The following is a 16,472-nucleotide window of genomic DNA, read 5'->3' on the forward strand; positions in this document are numbered from 1 at the left end:
AACGTGTTATACAATCTCTTTAAGCCTCAGCTTCCTCATTTGAAACATGGGAAACATAATAATACCTGCTTCATACGGTTGCTGAGAATGAAAACCATGTGAAAGCACTTATGACAGAGCCTAGAAAATAGTGGTCCTCAAGAAACATCAGCCATTAGCTCTATCACACTTCTCAGTACATTATGGCAGACACTCATGCTAGAAGCTAAAGACTCAGGTTAAAAATAAAGCATTATCTTTAAAAGAGAGGTGAAGTAGCCTCTTTTTTCTAACTAACGGAGAAACAGGCATGGGTTTAGAACAGTGTGAAGATTCTTTCTTCTACGTGCAGCCAATCCTAAATTAACCCTCTAACCACCTTGGCCTCTTACACAGGTGCAAATGAGGAGGAACACCCCAGGACTGAAAAAAAAGGGGATTTTGGGTGGGATTCCCCATAGGGCTGAAGTGAGGAAAACCCCAAAGCTGAAGCAGCCAAACCAAACTGTGGTCAACCTTTAGTTGAATTAGAGTAAGAAACTCAAGATTCTCAGGAAGCACCTCCTCTGAAAAATCCCGTGCCTATCCCAGCCAAGGGGGAACTGTCCACACCTAGACCTAGCTATTAATGGTAAGCAGAGGGGACCAACATGTGGTGACCACCTCAGCCTAGGCACCAGGTGGACTTCAAGCAGAAAACAAAAGTACTTTCCAGGTGGGAAAAAAACAGTGTTTAGTTCACTCTCTTCCTGAGGTATTCTTAGCATAGGGCATGATTCCCATGAGGGGGTGACAAGAAAGTTAAGAAGCACAATCAGCTGGAATTTGGGACAAGTGGCTAGGCATAAATCAAATTCATCTTCAAAAATGTAGGACTGATTTTTTAAATGCCTTCATTTTTACATCATCAGTATCTAGGGCTTGATACTTACATATAAACTTACATTTACATTTTTATTTACAATTCACACCCATCACCATCATATATAACTGAAATTATATCTAGCATTCCTACCTAAACAGGAGCTTAAATATTTGTTTTTGTGTTTTCATCTAGTCCTTTAAAAAAATGATTTCTGGAACAAGTAAAAACAGACTTCACTTATCGCAAAGAGAAATATTACACAAATGAATTAATCTGTAAGGAATGTGCTTAAATTGTGTTTATTATTTATGCATTAAAACACTTACTTAGGCTTTTTCTTTGTGACTTCACCAGTGCTTTTGTTTAAGACGCTAATCAATCGTTTAACCACGGCAGGTTCACTGACAGTTTGGTAGTGTAACAGCACCTAAAACAAAAAATTGTAACACTACAAAGTTGTTCGCTGCAGCATCTCTGGTCTTTTACTCTGGCACTCACACGGAATCACGTTAGCCTCAGCACTACTGCCTGGAGTTGCAGGATCTCCAGCTGCTTCCCCTAAGTCCCACCACTCCAATCAGGTTGTCCCTTAACTCACTAGGGGAAAAGGTCATAGGAAGCAGTTCCAATTTCTCCTCCACCACTTACTGTGTAAACTTGAGTAAATTACATAACCTTCCTTATAGGATTATGATAAGAACTAAATAACAGAAGAGACAGTGTCTGGTACAGCAGATGTTCAACAAATGTGAATTGTTTCACCATAAAAATGAGGGAAGGGGAATTGCATGATATTCAGCAGTAACGAATTGTATTCATTGCTGGATAATGAGAGTAAAATATTATATGGGAGTTTAGACAGGCTTTGAAGTCAGGCAGACCTGAGTTCAAATCCTAACTTTACACATTCTAGTTGTGTGATCTGGGGCAAATCCTGTAATAACCGTTTTCCCCCCAATATCCCCAGCATCAGGGGTCTCGTCACTAAATGAGGAAAACCCGATAATGTTATTTTAAAGTGGGGCCTAACACATGGTAAACCTGAAGTTAACTGACGGCCTTATATATTAGCTATTACTGTTCATGTTTTATATGTAAGGAAATTAATATCAAATAGGTTAAGCAGCAATAAGGGTGCCAAGACCACTCAATAGGGAGAGAACAGTCTTTTCAACAAACGGTGCTGGGAAAATTAGATATCTACATGCAAAAGAATCTTACACCATATACAAAAATTAACTCAAAATGGATCAAAGACCTAAACAAAAGGACTAAAACTATGAAACTCTTAGAAGAAAACAGAGTGGGAAATCTTCTTAATGTTCAATCTGGTAATGACTTCTTGGATATGACACTAAAGTAAAGGCAACAAAAGGAAGTGTAGATAAACTGGACTTCATCAAAATGTAAAACTCTTGTACATCAAAGGATACTTAAGAGTAAAAAGACAACCCACAGCACATGGAAGAAGATATTTGCAAATCATACACTGATAAGAAATTAAAACCCAAAATACATAAAGAAATGAAAAGATGCTCAACATTACTAGCCATTAGGGAAATGCAAATCAAAACCACGATACACCCCTTCACACTCATCAGTATGCCTATTATAAACAAACAAACTAACAAAAAAATCACCCCCCCAACACCCACACACACAAGAAAGGCAAATAACAAGGAAGAGGAGAAATTAGAACCCTTGTGTACTGCTGGTGGGAATGTAAAAATGGTGCAGCTGCTGTGGAAAACAGTTTAGTGGTTCCTCAAAAGTTAAACACAAAATTTCCATACAATCAAGCAATTCTATTCCGAGATATATACTCGGAAGAATTGAAAGCAGGGGTTCAAACAGATACTTGTATGCCAGTGTTCACAGAAGCATCATTTACATCTGCCAAAAGACAGAAACAACCCAAACATCCATCAACGTATGAACGGATAAATAAAATGTGGTAAATACTTACAATAGAATATTATTCAGTTTTAAAAAGAAATGAAATTCTGATACATGTTATAACATGGATGAACCTCAAAAACATTACGTTAAGTGAAATAAGTCAGACACAAAAGGACAAATATTGTATGATTCACTTATATGAGGGATGTAGAATAGGCAAATTCATAGAGAAACAAAGTAGAACTGTGGTTACCAGAGGACAGGGGGAAAGCGTGATAGGGGGAGTTATTGTTTAATGGGTACAGAGTTTGGGATAAGGAAAAAGTTCTGGAGATGGGAGGTGGTGATGGTTGCACAAGGTGTATGTACTTAAGGCCACTGAACTGTACACTTAAAAATGGTTAAAATGGTAAATTTTCTGCTATAAATATTTTATCACAATAAATCAAAACATGAATTTAGTTAAAGTCTAACCCATTCTTTTTTTTTCTTCTTAAATATATAGACAGTTTACAATATAAGCTAAGGGAAACAAAAATATTTATGTATTAAGGAACTAGTCCCTAAATAGTGAAATTTAATTGCTTAGGAAGCCTCTCCTTGGTTAAATTTTTAAAAATTGTTTAAGTTTCTTCCCACAGAGAGTGGATTAAATGGCAAAACGTGATGTTTTTTTTCTGAAACAAATTTCATCCTGGTATTCGTGAATCAACATAAGCAAGTAGAATCTCATAAAGCAGCACTGAAAAACTTTTAATTCATAAAAGGAACTACAGTACACAGGAAGACAGTATTACTGTTCAAAGTAACTACCAACCTCCTGACCTCTCTACCTCTCCACTGGCAAAAATTATTGCCGCATGAGTAGAAACACAGTAACCAACCTCTTCAGCTTCTCTCCATTGGACATACTGCTTTCTAAGAATGAGTGCCATTCGTTCATAGCAATTTCTTGCTTATCAACACATGAATTTTAAATATTTAAAAGAAGTATTTGCAACAACAACTGTTTTTTTGGACACAGCTTTTGCCCCTCCCCCTTTTTAGCATATGGGAGAAATGGAATATAATTATAAAACTAAAATACTTAAACACTATTTTATAAATATAATTTTATAGGATCAAGTTTACATAGAAATAATTACAAAGAATTATAAGCAAAGCACATGGTTATCTCAAATAAAGGTGCAGAGGTATAAAATAAATTTAAATGTGCTAAATAAATTTATTCCCAATCTTTAAAATACTATCACTAATTTAAATAAAGTTTAAAGGTCAATTACTATTACTCCCTTACTTTTATTTCAAAGATGCATCAAATGGAGAAAATGATCTGTTTATATTTTTAAAGGCAAGCCATTTAATTCCACCGAGAAACATTTTTGATTCTCATGCAGAACCTGTACTATATAATAAGCTGATCAAGAAAAGAAAAATAAGTCTAATGGGGAAAATGTCCATTAGTTAAATGGCAAAAGCAAGGTACCAAACTATAAACAGAGTACGGCCCCAAATAGCTGAAAAAAAATTTACACATAAAACAAAGAATTCATGCTATTCACAAGTAGTATCTTTTCTGGATAAGTAACAATATAGTATAAAATTCCCCTCTTCCCATAAATGTGCATGTTCAAATGGTGCTAGTCAATGATAACCTGCAAACCAACCTCACAGCTTCAGCATAATTAAAGTTTACCTAGGTCAAGCATCCCCAAAATATACCCATAGATACCAATGTACACAAAAAAATACTCTGAAATGTAAAGAACAGATAATTATAGGTTACACAATTACAGAAGATTCTGTTTTTTAATAAGATGTTAAATATGATTTTTTAAATTTATTTATTTATTTTTGGCTGTGTTGGGTCTTTTGCTGTGCGTGTGCTTTCTCTACTTGTGGAGAATGGGGGCTACTCTTCGTTGCGTTGCACGGGCTTCTCATTGCGGTGGCTTCTCTTGTTGCAGAGCATGGGCTCTAGGGTGCACGGGCTTCAGCAGTTGTGGCTCGAGGGCTCTAGAGCACAGGCTCAGTAGTTGTGGCACACAGACTTAGTTGCTCCATGGCATGTGGGATCTTCCCAGACCAGGGCTTAAACCCGTGTCCCCTGCATTGGCAGGAGGATTCTTAACTGCTGTGTCCCAGAATTTTCTTATCATTTTTATTTTTTCTGTGTTTTCCAAAATTTTCCATAACAATGTATTACTTTTATAATCAGAAAAACTACAAATAAGCTTATTATAAAAAAAAAAAACCAAAACAGAAAGACCCAATCTAAGAAGTAACATTTGGAACTCAGCAAAAAAGTGTCTACGATTTTCCCTAAACGATTTTTTTATCATCAGTTTGTATCCTATTGATTATGAAATTTCTTCTCAATGCCTTTTTGAAGAAAACATCCCCAGACTTAAGGATCAAAATTTAAAAAAAAACACAATAAAGATGATTTTCAAATTCCAATTTCATGTTTTTCTGGATGAGAGTAATACAAATGTTAGTTGAAAATAACAATAGCAACATCACCTATAAAGAGAGTTACTACTTTTTAGGATAAAGTTATATTGAATTTATAAAAACAGTAACAAACATTTTGAAACTTACAGGAAATCCTTTAGTGATAGGAATTTCAATATTAAAGATGAGGATTCGGGCTCTGAAACGAGTGCAAACCTTAATGGGTTCTTTGGGGCCACAAAATATGCAGCCAACACTGTAACAACAACAAAACAAAAACAAAAAAGGAGAGCAGGTAGTTGGGGGGATAATTAAATACACATCCAATAGGAAACCTTTAAAACCATTAACAAGGTAAAACAATCCAGTAAATTAGGGACTTTTTCTAAATAGTCCCTTTTGGGTTAAAGCATGGCTTTACACCATTATTAACCTTATGTCATTTTCATACATTACTGTTTTCCCTCAAAGAACATGTCAGGTACACACGTTGACACGTATTAATTTAAATTTTAGTAGGTTCTGCTTATCATTCTTACACTTCCACAAGTGCCTATTTCTGGCCAAATGAGATTCAGAATTAACACTCAATTCTTTCATTTGAGCTGGTGAATTGCAAATTTTACGCGTTTTGAGGTCCTACATCCAAAACAATGGTCGCTTAAACTCATTTTCTCACTCACTTGATTTTGATGACATCCATCCCAACCAACGTAAGACTAACATGATCGCCTGCTGCCGCCCAGTCGACAGGTTCATCATGCAGAGTGATTCCTGGAAATGAGTAAGAACCAAAGCATACAGTGAAACATCTCAATATCAAACCATAACAACCAAGGGAGTTTGGCTGATTTGTGCCTCATCAGTCACTACTCATCATTTTCAATATGAATGGATTGAGATTGAGAAGTGTTAACTGTAAGCACTGAGGAAAACACACTTCCTCTAGACTTGACTCTTCTGGACCACCACCCTAAACATAAAGTGACTTGTATTTGTCCATAAAAGGCTGATTTCTACTTATTTAATCAAGATTTTTAAACTCATTTATACGACTGGTATATTCATTAAATAGGCCCCATTCTAATACCTCTCTTCTATTAATGGATACAGGAATAATAGTACAGTCCCAGTTATTTTCAAAACATAATAGATGAGACTGGGGAAGATGTCTAGTAGTATTTAAGTTTTGCTCTAATTAGACAACGACGTAAACAATCTCTGAGTAACCCACAGGGCATCGGTACTCAGTCAGATGGTACCCTCGGCAGGCCCCTTCATTATTCATGGCTCAAAAGAACTGCTTCCCAGAGAGACAGATGCACAATGATAAATAGTTTTATGAAAAGGAGGAGATTAATAGTGTAAGAAAATTTAATTTAAAAATGATCCCAGCTATTGCTACCTTTATTACCTAGGGAAAATCCTAGAGTATAATTGCAAAGGGCAATAAAACTCAGGTATTTGAATAAAGGCTTTTAAAAGGTTTCTCATATTTTCTGATTCTGTGGGGTAAGTTCCTTTCTATAGGAACTTGAGTCTTAACGATGAAGACAGTATGTAGACCAACCACTGGGGAACAGTTCTTGATTGACATGTTTTTAGTAAATTACAATTCACCCATCTCCTCCTGAAAATACTTATTTTTTCCATATAGCATACTCTTAAGTGAGTTTCTTTGAGACTTTTTGGGAGTTCAAGGAGAACTTTAAGGGCTCTGAGACAACCTAAAGTTTTATTCAAAGTTTCATGTAGGTGCACATCTGCATTAATCTGAGAAGAGGGGCCATACTTTCATCAAGGTATCAAAGAGGTTCCTGACTCTAAAAACATTAACAATTATGATATTTTAAAATGTCTGTCAAATTTTCAACTAATTACATTTAGTTTTTACATGTAAATTTAAAATGACCATATCTGAGTTTTGGTATGAAATGTGGAATTCAAGTCAGGAGCTAGCTACTTACACAGACTAGAGATTGCCTTTAGCTTAGGATTTAAGAGCTTTCATACTAGAAGTTCAATTAACAATATAAAATTTTCTGAAGATAATATATAATCTGACTTCCTTCCCCCAAACATGTTACACTGTCCTACATGTGATATTTATCTTCTTAAGCACTTTCTTCACTGGAGAAAGAAGTCCTTTTTTAACACTCTATGAACTTATATGTTAATAAAGTGAAAATGTAATTTCGAATTTCCATTTGTTGGTAGCAGATTTAGTCAGTTCTCTTTTTTAGGACACTACTGGTTAGTGAGCCATAGTAGCACCTAAAGTGTTCAGACAGAAGCGTGCATTAAAAAATCAAATAAATCAATCAAAAGCATTAGGGTGAGAAATTGAGGACTGAGAATCTCCAAGTTGGGTTAGAAGGGTGGCTCTCAAGGAGTGAAGCAGTGCTGCTCATATGGCTTCCCTTTAAGAACCACTGGGTTAAAGATAAGTGGTTGGAGTTTTTCTGGTAGGGTAGGGACAGTAAAGAAAGAGGGAAAGAATGTAGAACTTTCAGAGGTGACCAAATTATGATTTTGGAGCTCACAAAGGAGCCAATCTGTAAGGTCTATGACCATGGTTTAGGATCATGGTTTTAATTCATGTCTGATTATATTAAAAAAAATTTCCTATTCTCAAAAAGGTCTTTAACATATAAAGAAATTAGTATTTCAATAGTATTGCAGCTCTTGATCACTTTAAGAAACAACAGCAGAGATAATTTAACCTAAATTTAAAGATGAATAAGGGAATGAAGGCCAAGTTATTTCCATTTAACCTTTTTCTTTCTACTTGCTTAGAGATCAAGAAAATTTTGTTTGATAAAAATAATATACACTTTTTAAAAAAGAATCATTTTCCACAGACCTTTTGTTTGCAAGTTTACTTTATAGTATAAAACAGATCTTCAGTTTTATGTTGAAGTCAGAAGTTTAGTTGGAAGCTAGAATAAGGTAAGTGCAGAATTATAAACTTTTAAGCAGAATTCAAAAAAGAAGAACATGTATACAGGTAAGGTCAAATGATCAGAAGATAGAAACAGTTATGAGCTATTATGAAAGGTCATATACATGCAAAAGCAATAACTGCGGCACTTAAAACTAGCTCAATTTCTCTTTTCAACATTAGGATTCTCTCCATTTGCATCTTATTTTCTTAAGTCTTCCTGTGAAAAATTTCTTCTGGTATAAACATGATCTAGGTTGTTAACTTATAGTAATTCTGAAATACACATTTCAAAACAACAGACTGTAGCACTCTGCTTTGCCATTGACCATTTAGTGCCAGGATGGGGTCAGACTTAATTTCTGCTACTGAATATTATTTTAAATGTATCTGACAGGTGTCTATACATCTGGGTCAATCCTAGCCAGCCTTCTTGAATCAATGTCAAAAAAAAGAAAAAAAAATGCTACCACAGTTAGAATGTTATATGTACATTTATACACACATAGTCACAACAGAAAAAAATCGTTTAATGTTTTCACATTTTTACCTTCAACAGTTAGTATCATTTTGACAGTCAGTTACAATTTCAGTAAGAGGTTATTTACTCTGGAGTTAATAACTAAACTACTTTTAAAAATCTGCTGTCTCAACTTAAGGGTTATTTAACAAAAGAATCTTGCAGAGGAATACCTTTTGCAGTACAAGTTTCATTAGGAGGCATTGCTAGTAGTCGGTCACCAGTTTGGATATAACCAGCTTCAATTTTACCAGTTACACAAAATCCAGATCCTTGATCTACAAAACATGCCAAAATTTTATAATGGTTCACATAACAATATCATCTATGTTTAATACTGCTAGCTATACTAAGTTTCCTAGTAGTTATATAAAACTAGTAGTTCAATGACCATTAAGCAATGATCATTTCAGAATTTTTAATATATCTACTAAATATGACACACCACATTCTACTCTTGATTTTCTTATAAATAAAAATATTTATATTAGAAAAAGTGGGAATTCATTCCTTTTTCAATTTTATTGAAATGAAATTTATTGAATACTTACTAAGTACCAGGCACAGTGCTAAACTCTGGGAATAAAGAGATGAAAATATAAGCCCCTACCTACAAGGAGTTTACACTAGTGAAGAGAAAGGCAAAAACAATTACATTGTCCTGAGACAAATGTTATTTATAATGTGCAATGGAAAAAAAACAAGGTTCATCAAAGAATCCATGATGATGGGGAATGACTACACTTTAGCAAGGCACTTAGAAGAAGGAACAGGAGTTTACCAGATAGTTTGTGTGCACGTGCAAAGGCACAGTCATAACCAAATGTGGGACGTGCTAAGACCCATGTGTCATTTATATGGAATTTATATGGGGACCATTTGGAATAATGAGGGAAAGGGCAAGACAGGAGGCAAAAGAGGTAGACATGGGACAAATAATAACGGGGCCTCATAAATCACACTTAGGGCTTGAATTTCATCCTCAGTTAAGTAATGGGAAACCAGAAAAGAATTGTGAATGGAAAAGTGACATGATGGTGTTTCTGTGTCAGAGAGATGGGGAGGTTGATTGAAATGCATACATGGACTACAGAAAGGGAAGAAACTCAAGAATTTGAGAATAAGGTATGACAGATTTAAGGTGATAAGGTAAATGGGGGATAATCGCAAAAACAGAAAAATCTGAGATGCGCATTAACTGTGAGATAGAAAATTAAAGAACAAGATCCATTTTAGCCTTGGTGAATTTGAAGTATCTGCAAGACATACAGATGGAGAAGATGCATTCAGGGGGGCACCAATCACACCAAACCCATGAGAATGGTACCCTGGGAGCACACTCCCTGTGGAGATGCCCAGCAGCAGTTAGCAGATGTATCTGCAGAGTGAGAACAGGTCTGGGTTGGAGATTTGGGAAGCATCAAGATGCAGGAGATAGATGAAATCATGGATGTCGGTCCAAAGGGAGCATGTAGAATAAGAAGAGGACTGAAGTGACAGAACACGAGTCAAGGGACAGGGGAAGAGGAGCCCACAGAGAGGATACAGAGAGGTGAAAGGAACAGAAGAGCAGGAGAAAGTCGGTCACAGAAACCAAGGGGGAAAAGTTTCAAGGTGGATGTGGCTACAAGCCTCAGAAGTAATGCCAAATTCAAGTAAGATGGAAGTAAGATAGAACTGAAAAATGTGTACTGACGTTGGCAACCAAGAGTTCATTTGATAATCTCAGCGGGAACTGAGATTGAGGCAAGTAATGCAGGCAGAAGCCAGGAAGCTGCCTGAAGAAAGAAGAGGTAAACAAGTAGAGTCAGCAAACCCTATTAATCAAAAAGAAAATTAAGCACCTCTTATATTTTAAATAGATAATAAGCATTTTGAAAAGAATTACCGTACTTCCTCTTCTACTAGAATGCTGGAAAATGATAATAATAAATTTCAATTTCATTGAATGATTTTTGTGAAGCACCTTCATTTATTCATTTATTAAACAACATTTATTAAGTATGTTTTATACGCCAGGCACTGAGCTAGGTCTTGCAAATATGGATATAGAAGTGACAGTACTTGCCCTCAAGGAGTTCACAATCTAAGTGAAATAAACAGCACAGGAACAATTATAAAACTGCATGAAAAATGCAGTGACAGAGGATACAGAGAACACAGAGCAACACCTTAGGGTATGTGTGTGGGTGACCTCAATTATCATCCCAGAATTATCAATTTATTGCTGCTCAGTTCCAAATCTACTCTCTACTTCCTGCTCTGTGATAATGGAGACTTGGGGAGCAGCTGACATCTTTACCATACCGATTATTCCAATATATAAGTTATATATTGGAATAATAAGTTACATCTTTTTACTTATTAAGACCTTTTATTCCATTTCCATTTTATATTTTTCTGTGTAGGGCCTTGTACACATTAAACTGGATGTATTCTTAGGTATTTAATACACCTCCTACAACACCTCTTCTGAGTTTGTCCTTCCTTGGGTTCTCTTCCTCAGCCCTAGGGTACCATGTAGTGCCCTTGTATCTTATAGTCACTCTTTTTAATATATTAATAATCCTTGATATTAAACTTCCCATTTTACATATGTGTGGTGTCTATTTCCTGACCCAGACTGCTATATATGGGTAGGAAATGGACAAGTAAAGAGACAGAAGAGCACAACATGGGTAGACATAGTGGCAATAAAAACCCTATGTGATTAGGAAATACTGAATGATCCAGTTCAGTTGAAGAATACAGAAACTAAAGGAATCCAACGGGAGAAAAAAACTATGAGGCTAGACAGATAAAGGGTCAGGGTTTTTTTATACTTGGAAGGTGAGTATGAGATGGGGAAATGGTAAGTAAATTGAAGATTCTTCTAGGCAGGGGTGTTAAGTAACTATAATTGTATACCACTGGCATAAAGAAGGAAGAATCTGAAGACAACATAATAATTTTGTCCAACAAAAGAGGTCAGGAGTGAATGGAAAGGCAGGGACCATACTGAAGTAGGCCAATAGAGGTAGCACTTACCTTTGAAAACATCAGATACACATAATCTGAAAGGCTTGTCAACAGATCTTTGAGGAGGCTTGAAGGAATCTGGAAAAAATGGTAAAATGGCAAGGTTTAATTTTAAAGTAATTTTTTTTTTTTTTTTTTTTTTTGTGGTACGCAGGCCTCTCACGGTTGTGGCCTTTCCCATTGCGGAGCACAGGCTCTGGACACACAGGCTCAGCGGCCATGGCTCACAGGCCTAGCCGCTCCGCGGCATGTGGGATCTTCCTGGACTGGGGCACGAACCCGTATCCCCTGCATCGGCAGGCGGACTCTCAACCACTGCGCCACCAGGGAAGCCCTAAAGTAATTTTTGACTCATGTCCAATGAGTCCACTATACTCCCATGTCTCTCAGAAAATAATTGTTTAATAAATACTAACAGCAAATTGACTGTGATTCATATAATACTCTAGTTTATAAAATGTTTTCACATGTGTTTTCTCATTAATGTCACAACAGTCTGTGAGGTAGGTAGGGCAGGCATTAATTAAACAAGAAAAATTTAGCATCAGTTTAAATATTGCATATCATTTCAAAATCGGTGACCTAGCTCCTCTGACTACAAATCCTATGCTTTTTCACACATATCACTGTCCCCCATAAAGAACTCTAAATAATAATTAATATCAAGTTCATAATGCATTAAAATTAATATGGCAGTATTCTTACCAATTTGTTCTAATAAACATAGTCCTTTATACCATTTTGTAAGTTCACTTGACTGAGATCTTGTGATTAGATTTTCACCACTGAGACCACTTGTAGGGATAAAAGCTACATCACTTTCCTATAAAAAAGATTGAACATATGAAACTCAATACAACATTGTTTTTAAAAAATTAAAAGGTTCACTATTAGCATAACTGTACCAAGTTTGCAAAAGCAACAGTGTACTTTTTAAAAAATAATAGAAATCAGAGAACTACTGCCCTGAAGTTATCTGATACAACAGTTTTCAACTTTCTTGATTTTGTGGGAGGGAAACTTACAAGCATTAAGCATTGAGTGTTTCCAAAACACTCAAGCATTTTTACCTAGTAACGTAGGCATATTTCACATTTTTGCTGGAGAAATTTCTCTCTACTAGTTTCCACATTCCTCCGTGACTTCCCTAAACCTATACATCTAATTTAATAGGTGGAGAAAAAGTCTTCTACTTCTACTAGATCCAAGCCAATTTATAAAATGTATGCAATTTTCTAAAATGAAGTAATCCAGGGAATTCCCAGGCAGTCCAGCGATTAGGGCTCTGCGCTCCCACTGCAGGGATCCCTGGTTGGGGAACTAAGATCCTGCATGCCACGCATGGCATGGCAATAAACGGTCAGTCAAACAAACAAACAAACAAACAAAGTAATCCAAAGAATGTAAGACATACATAATATCAGGGAGAAATAAAAACAAAAAGAATTAAAATATTGAACAAGAATAGCAAAGTAGTTTTTTCTCTCATATCAGTAAGATGAGACTTAAGGAAAGTACCCAAATAAATTTAAAATTATCTTACCTTAAAACCTGCTTGCTTAAGAAAGTGCCCAAGTTTTCCAGTAATCTCTTGAAACCTTTCTTGTTGCCAATTAACCTGATAAAGATCCAATTTATTTTTAAAACTATGCTTCAGACCATGCTATATATAAAAAATTAAAATTTTTGCAATAAAATATAAACAGTCAAGACTATAAAATTATAAAATCTATTAAATATGAAATCTATTAAAATTAAAGCTCACAATGTCAGATCTTACTATTAATATGATCTAAAAGTAAATTTTCTTACAACAGAAAGGCTGGAAAGAAACTCCAATGTTTATAGAATTTTTTGGATATGCTAAAAGTGACTTCAAATGTGGGGAGAAAAAGTGAATAACTTATTAAATTGTGCCTGGACCAACTGCTGAAATAAAATAAAATTACTGACACCCCCCCACAAGTCAAACAGACATCTTAGTGTATGTATATGTAATATGAACTCTAGATAACCATTCCCATGCTATAGTATTTAGGAGTAAATGTAACACTGTCTGTAACTTGTAACTTACATGGAAATTCATGTCAAAATAAGATAGATAAATGGATGGATACAGGGGTAGATAGACAAAAATGAGATAAAGTGGCAGAATATTATGTAGCAGGTATAATATGGGTGTTACTGTAACATTCTTTCAACTTTTCTTTATGTCTGAAAATTTACATACTAAAGTACTGGGAAAAAATAAAAGGTATATGTAATAATGATACTATAAAAGAGCATGTAGAAAAACTTAGGTGAATATGAATTTGATCCCAGGGTAAGAAAATACCTAAGCATAATGAAAGAAATCAAAAGGAAATAGTAATATCTTTAAATTAAGCTTACAAATTGATTTTTTTAAAGTTTCAAAAATGAGCAAACTACATAAATTCCAAAAGAAAAAAATACAAATGATAATATACAAGGTATATTTAAATATTATGACCATTCATAGAAGAGTAAGTTTAAAGAAGAAAAATCATGTTTTATATATCAAATTGGAATACAATCTTTTAATAACAGCAGTGTTGATAAGAATTTGGGGAAGTGAACACATCATATAGAAGTAAATAACTAGAACTTTTCTCAAAGGTATTTTCATCATGTACAGCAAGTCTTAAAATATATATTTATATCCTTAGGCCCAGATATTTCCATAGAATAGACTATTTCTAAACACACACATACACAAAACTGGAAATATTCAAAAGTAGGGGACTGTCTGAATAAATGTTAGTGTATCTTTAAAATACACTAGAATAAAGCTATAAAAACTACCTCTTTGCCTCTTTGCATAAAAATTATTAATTACTTGGAAACATGAACAAGAATATTGTCAATTTTTTGAAACAGTAGATAATGAAACAGACTAGAACCCAATATTATTAAAAAAAGATTTTTACGTGTAAAAATAAATTGGATGGAAGTACAAAATGAAAAGTTAAAAATTGGGCGGGGGAGTTAGAAATATAGGTTATTTCAGGTTTTCTTTATACTAAAATAAATATGCATTTTTATAACTTAAAATGACTTTAAGATTTATAAATTAATTCTGAAAGTGAGAATTTATCTTCTTGCTTAAAAATTACTAATACCTCATTTATTTATTATTAGCATCATGAATTTATTTTTTAAAATATGACAACTGGACTAAGAAAATGTATACTAGTCACACCTGAGGTCATCAGTACGGCAGAACATCATCTTAACTACCATCGAAAACGAATTTTCAAGAAGCCTTTAAATACCTGATCCATTTTATTGACTGCAACTGCAAGCTGGGTCACTCCCAGAGAACGAACCAAGAGGCCATGTTCTCGTGTTTGTCCCCCAGTCTCAAATCCAGCTTCAAACTCTCCCCTGCTGGCATCTACAACTAAAACTGCTACATCTGCCTAAAAAAGAAAAAAATAACAATCAAAACAGCAAATAATGTCACAGCATTTTAATTCAAAGGACAGATTATTAAATTAGTTGTGTGGGTGAGATTTTAAAGGCAGACTCCAACCTGACACCAAACACAAAGCAAATCAAAGGAATTACACAAATGGATTAAAATTTTGGCACGAGCATGTGCCAAAAAAATAATGACATAAAAAAGTAAAAATTCCCATATTTGATTACATAATAATTATTATAACCAGGCAAAGGGGTTATGTTTCTGCTATCAGTTTTTAAAGATTTTCACATGTCATCATATAATCCACACCATAATAGGAAATGAAATGATCATAAAGTAAGTAAAGAATTTATCAGGTACTTTGTTCGGGATACAGCAGAACTTTATAATTTAAATCAGAAGTATCATGTACATACTTTGGTGGGGGCAATTTACACTATTATTTCTATTCTTTTTCCTTTAATTCTTACCCAAATATTCCTTCTGCTTTATATCTACTCTTAAGTGCATCATTCATACCCAATCCTTCATGACTCCTAATGTTAAACTCCTAATTTCTTCAATGAGATCCAGTTCTTTTGATCAAGGATTCTTAGTTAAGAGCACAAACTAAAGCAATCAATGTGAAAATTGGCTCTTTCACTCATGTGTAGTCACTAGCAGGTCTCACACCTCAGGCAAATAGACAGCTATCTCACCTCACAGAAACACTGGGGGATAAATGTAGTTTACTTAAAGCCCTGACCATCCAAATCCTAGGCTCAATGACTGTAAATCTCCTTCTCATCAGGTTTTGCTAATAACTGTCAAATTATATTTACTTTTTTAGATTAAAAATTGAAAGTCATTGAACTGGTATTAAGATACCTAAGTCAGTAAGTATCCTTCCTGATCCTCTTTCCTATTAACATCTCAAAAAACATTACTGGGCAATTTCTCTATTCTTTCTAAGCAACAGCTTGTCTTTGGGAGCTTAAATGGCTATACATTTTCAAGGAAGCCTTTTAAGTGGTAAAAAGCGATCTCTCCTCATCCATCATGTATACTGTGTATATTCTTCTTGTAGTACATCTGTGTTAGCCTTTCATTGTTACATGTCTTACCTTTCTACACTGTGATTTCCTTGAGGAGAGGCAACATGTGCTATATGTATCTCTGTATCCAGAAAAGCCTACCACAGTACCTCATACACTGGGTACGTTACTTAATATCTTTGAGCCTATTTCTTCATTTGTCTTATAATGGAATTCAATTAAATAATCTCTAAAATCCTTTCCTACCCTAATTCCATCAGGAGTTTGGAGTAAATGTTCTTTATGATTACTCCGGACTCTAAGATTCTAGGATTAAA

General features: G+C 34.8%; 1 protein-coding gene across 4 annotated transcripts in view; it reads right to left on the minus strand.

The window, feature by feature from the left end:
• Nucleotides 1-16,472, minus strand: part of HBS1L (HBS1 like translational GTPase) — an 81,786-nt gene that overhangs the window by 3,980 nt on the left and 61,334 nt on the right. For 3 of the 4 annotated variants that reach the window (XM_019951738.3, XM_019951740.3, XM_073789615.1), the window contains 8 exons: nt 14,970-15,116; nt 13,220-13,294; nt 12,382-12,499; nt 11,686-11,754; nt 8,832-8,936; nt 5,881-5,971; nt 5,345-5,453; nt 1,171-1,271 (listed from right to left, as the gene is read on the minus strand). In XM_019951738.3, coding sequence (XP_019807297.1) covers nt 1,171-1,271; nt 5,345-5,453; nt 5,881-5,971; nt 8,832-8,936; nt 11,686-11,754; nt 12,382-12,499; nt 13,220-13,294; nt 14,970-15,116 — 815 coding nt within the window. The remainder of the gene's footprint in view (nt 1-1,170; nt 1,272-5,344; nt 5,454-5,880; nt 5,972-8,831; nt 8,937-11,685; nt 11,755-12,381; nt 12,500-13,219; nt 13,295-14,969; nt 15,117-16,472) is intronic. The other variant, XM_019951742.3, reaches the window with a different exon arrangement.

The sequence above is a fragment of the Tursiops truncatus genome, chromosome 12 (genome assembly GCF_011762595.2).
Source record: "Tursiops truncatus isolate mTurTru1 chromosome 12, mTurTru1.mat.Y, whole genome shotgun sequence".
NCBI lineage: Eukaryota > Metazoa > Chordata > Mammalia > Artiodactyla > Delphinidae > Tursiops > Tursiops truncatus.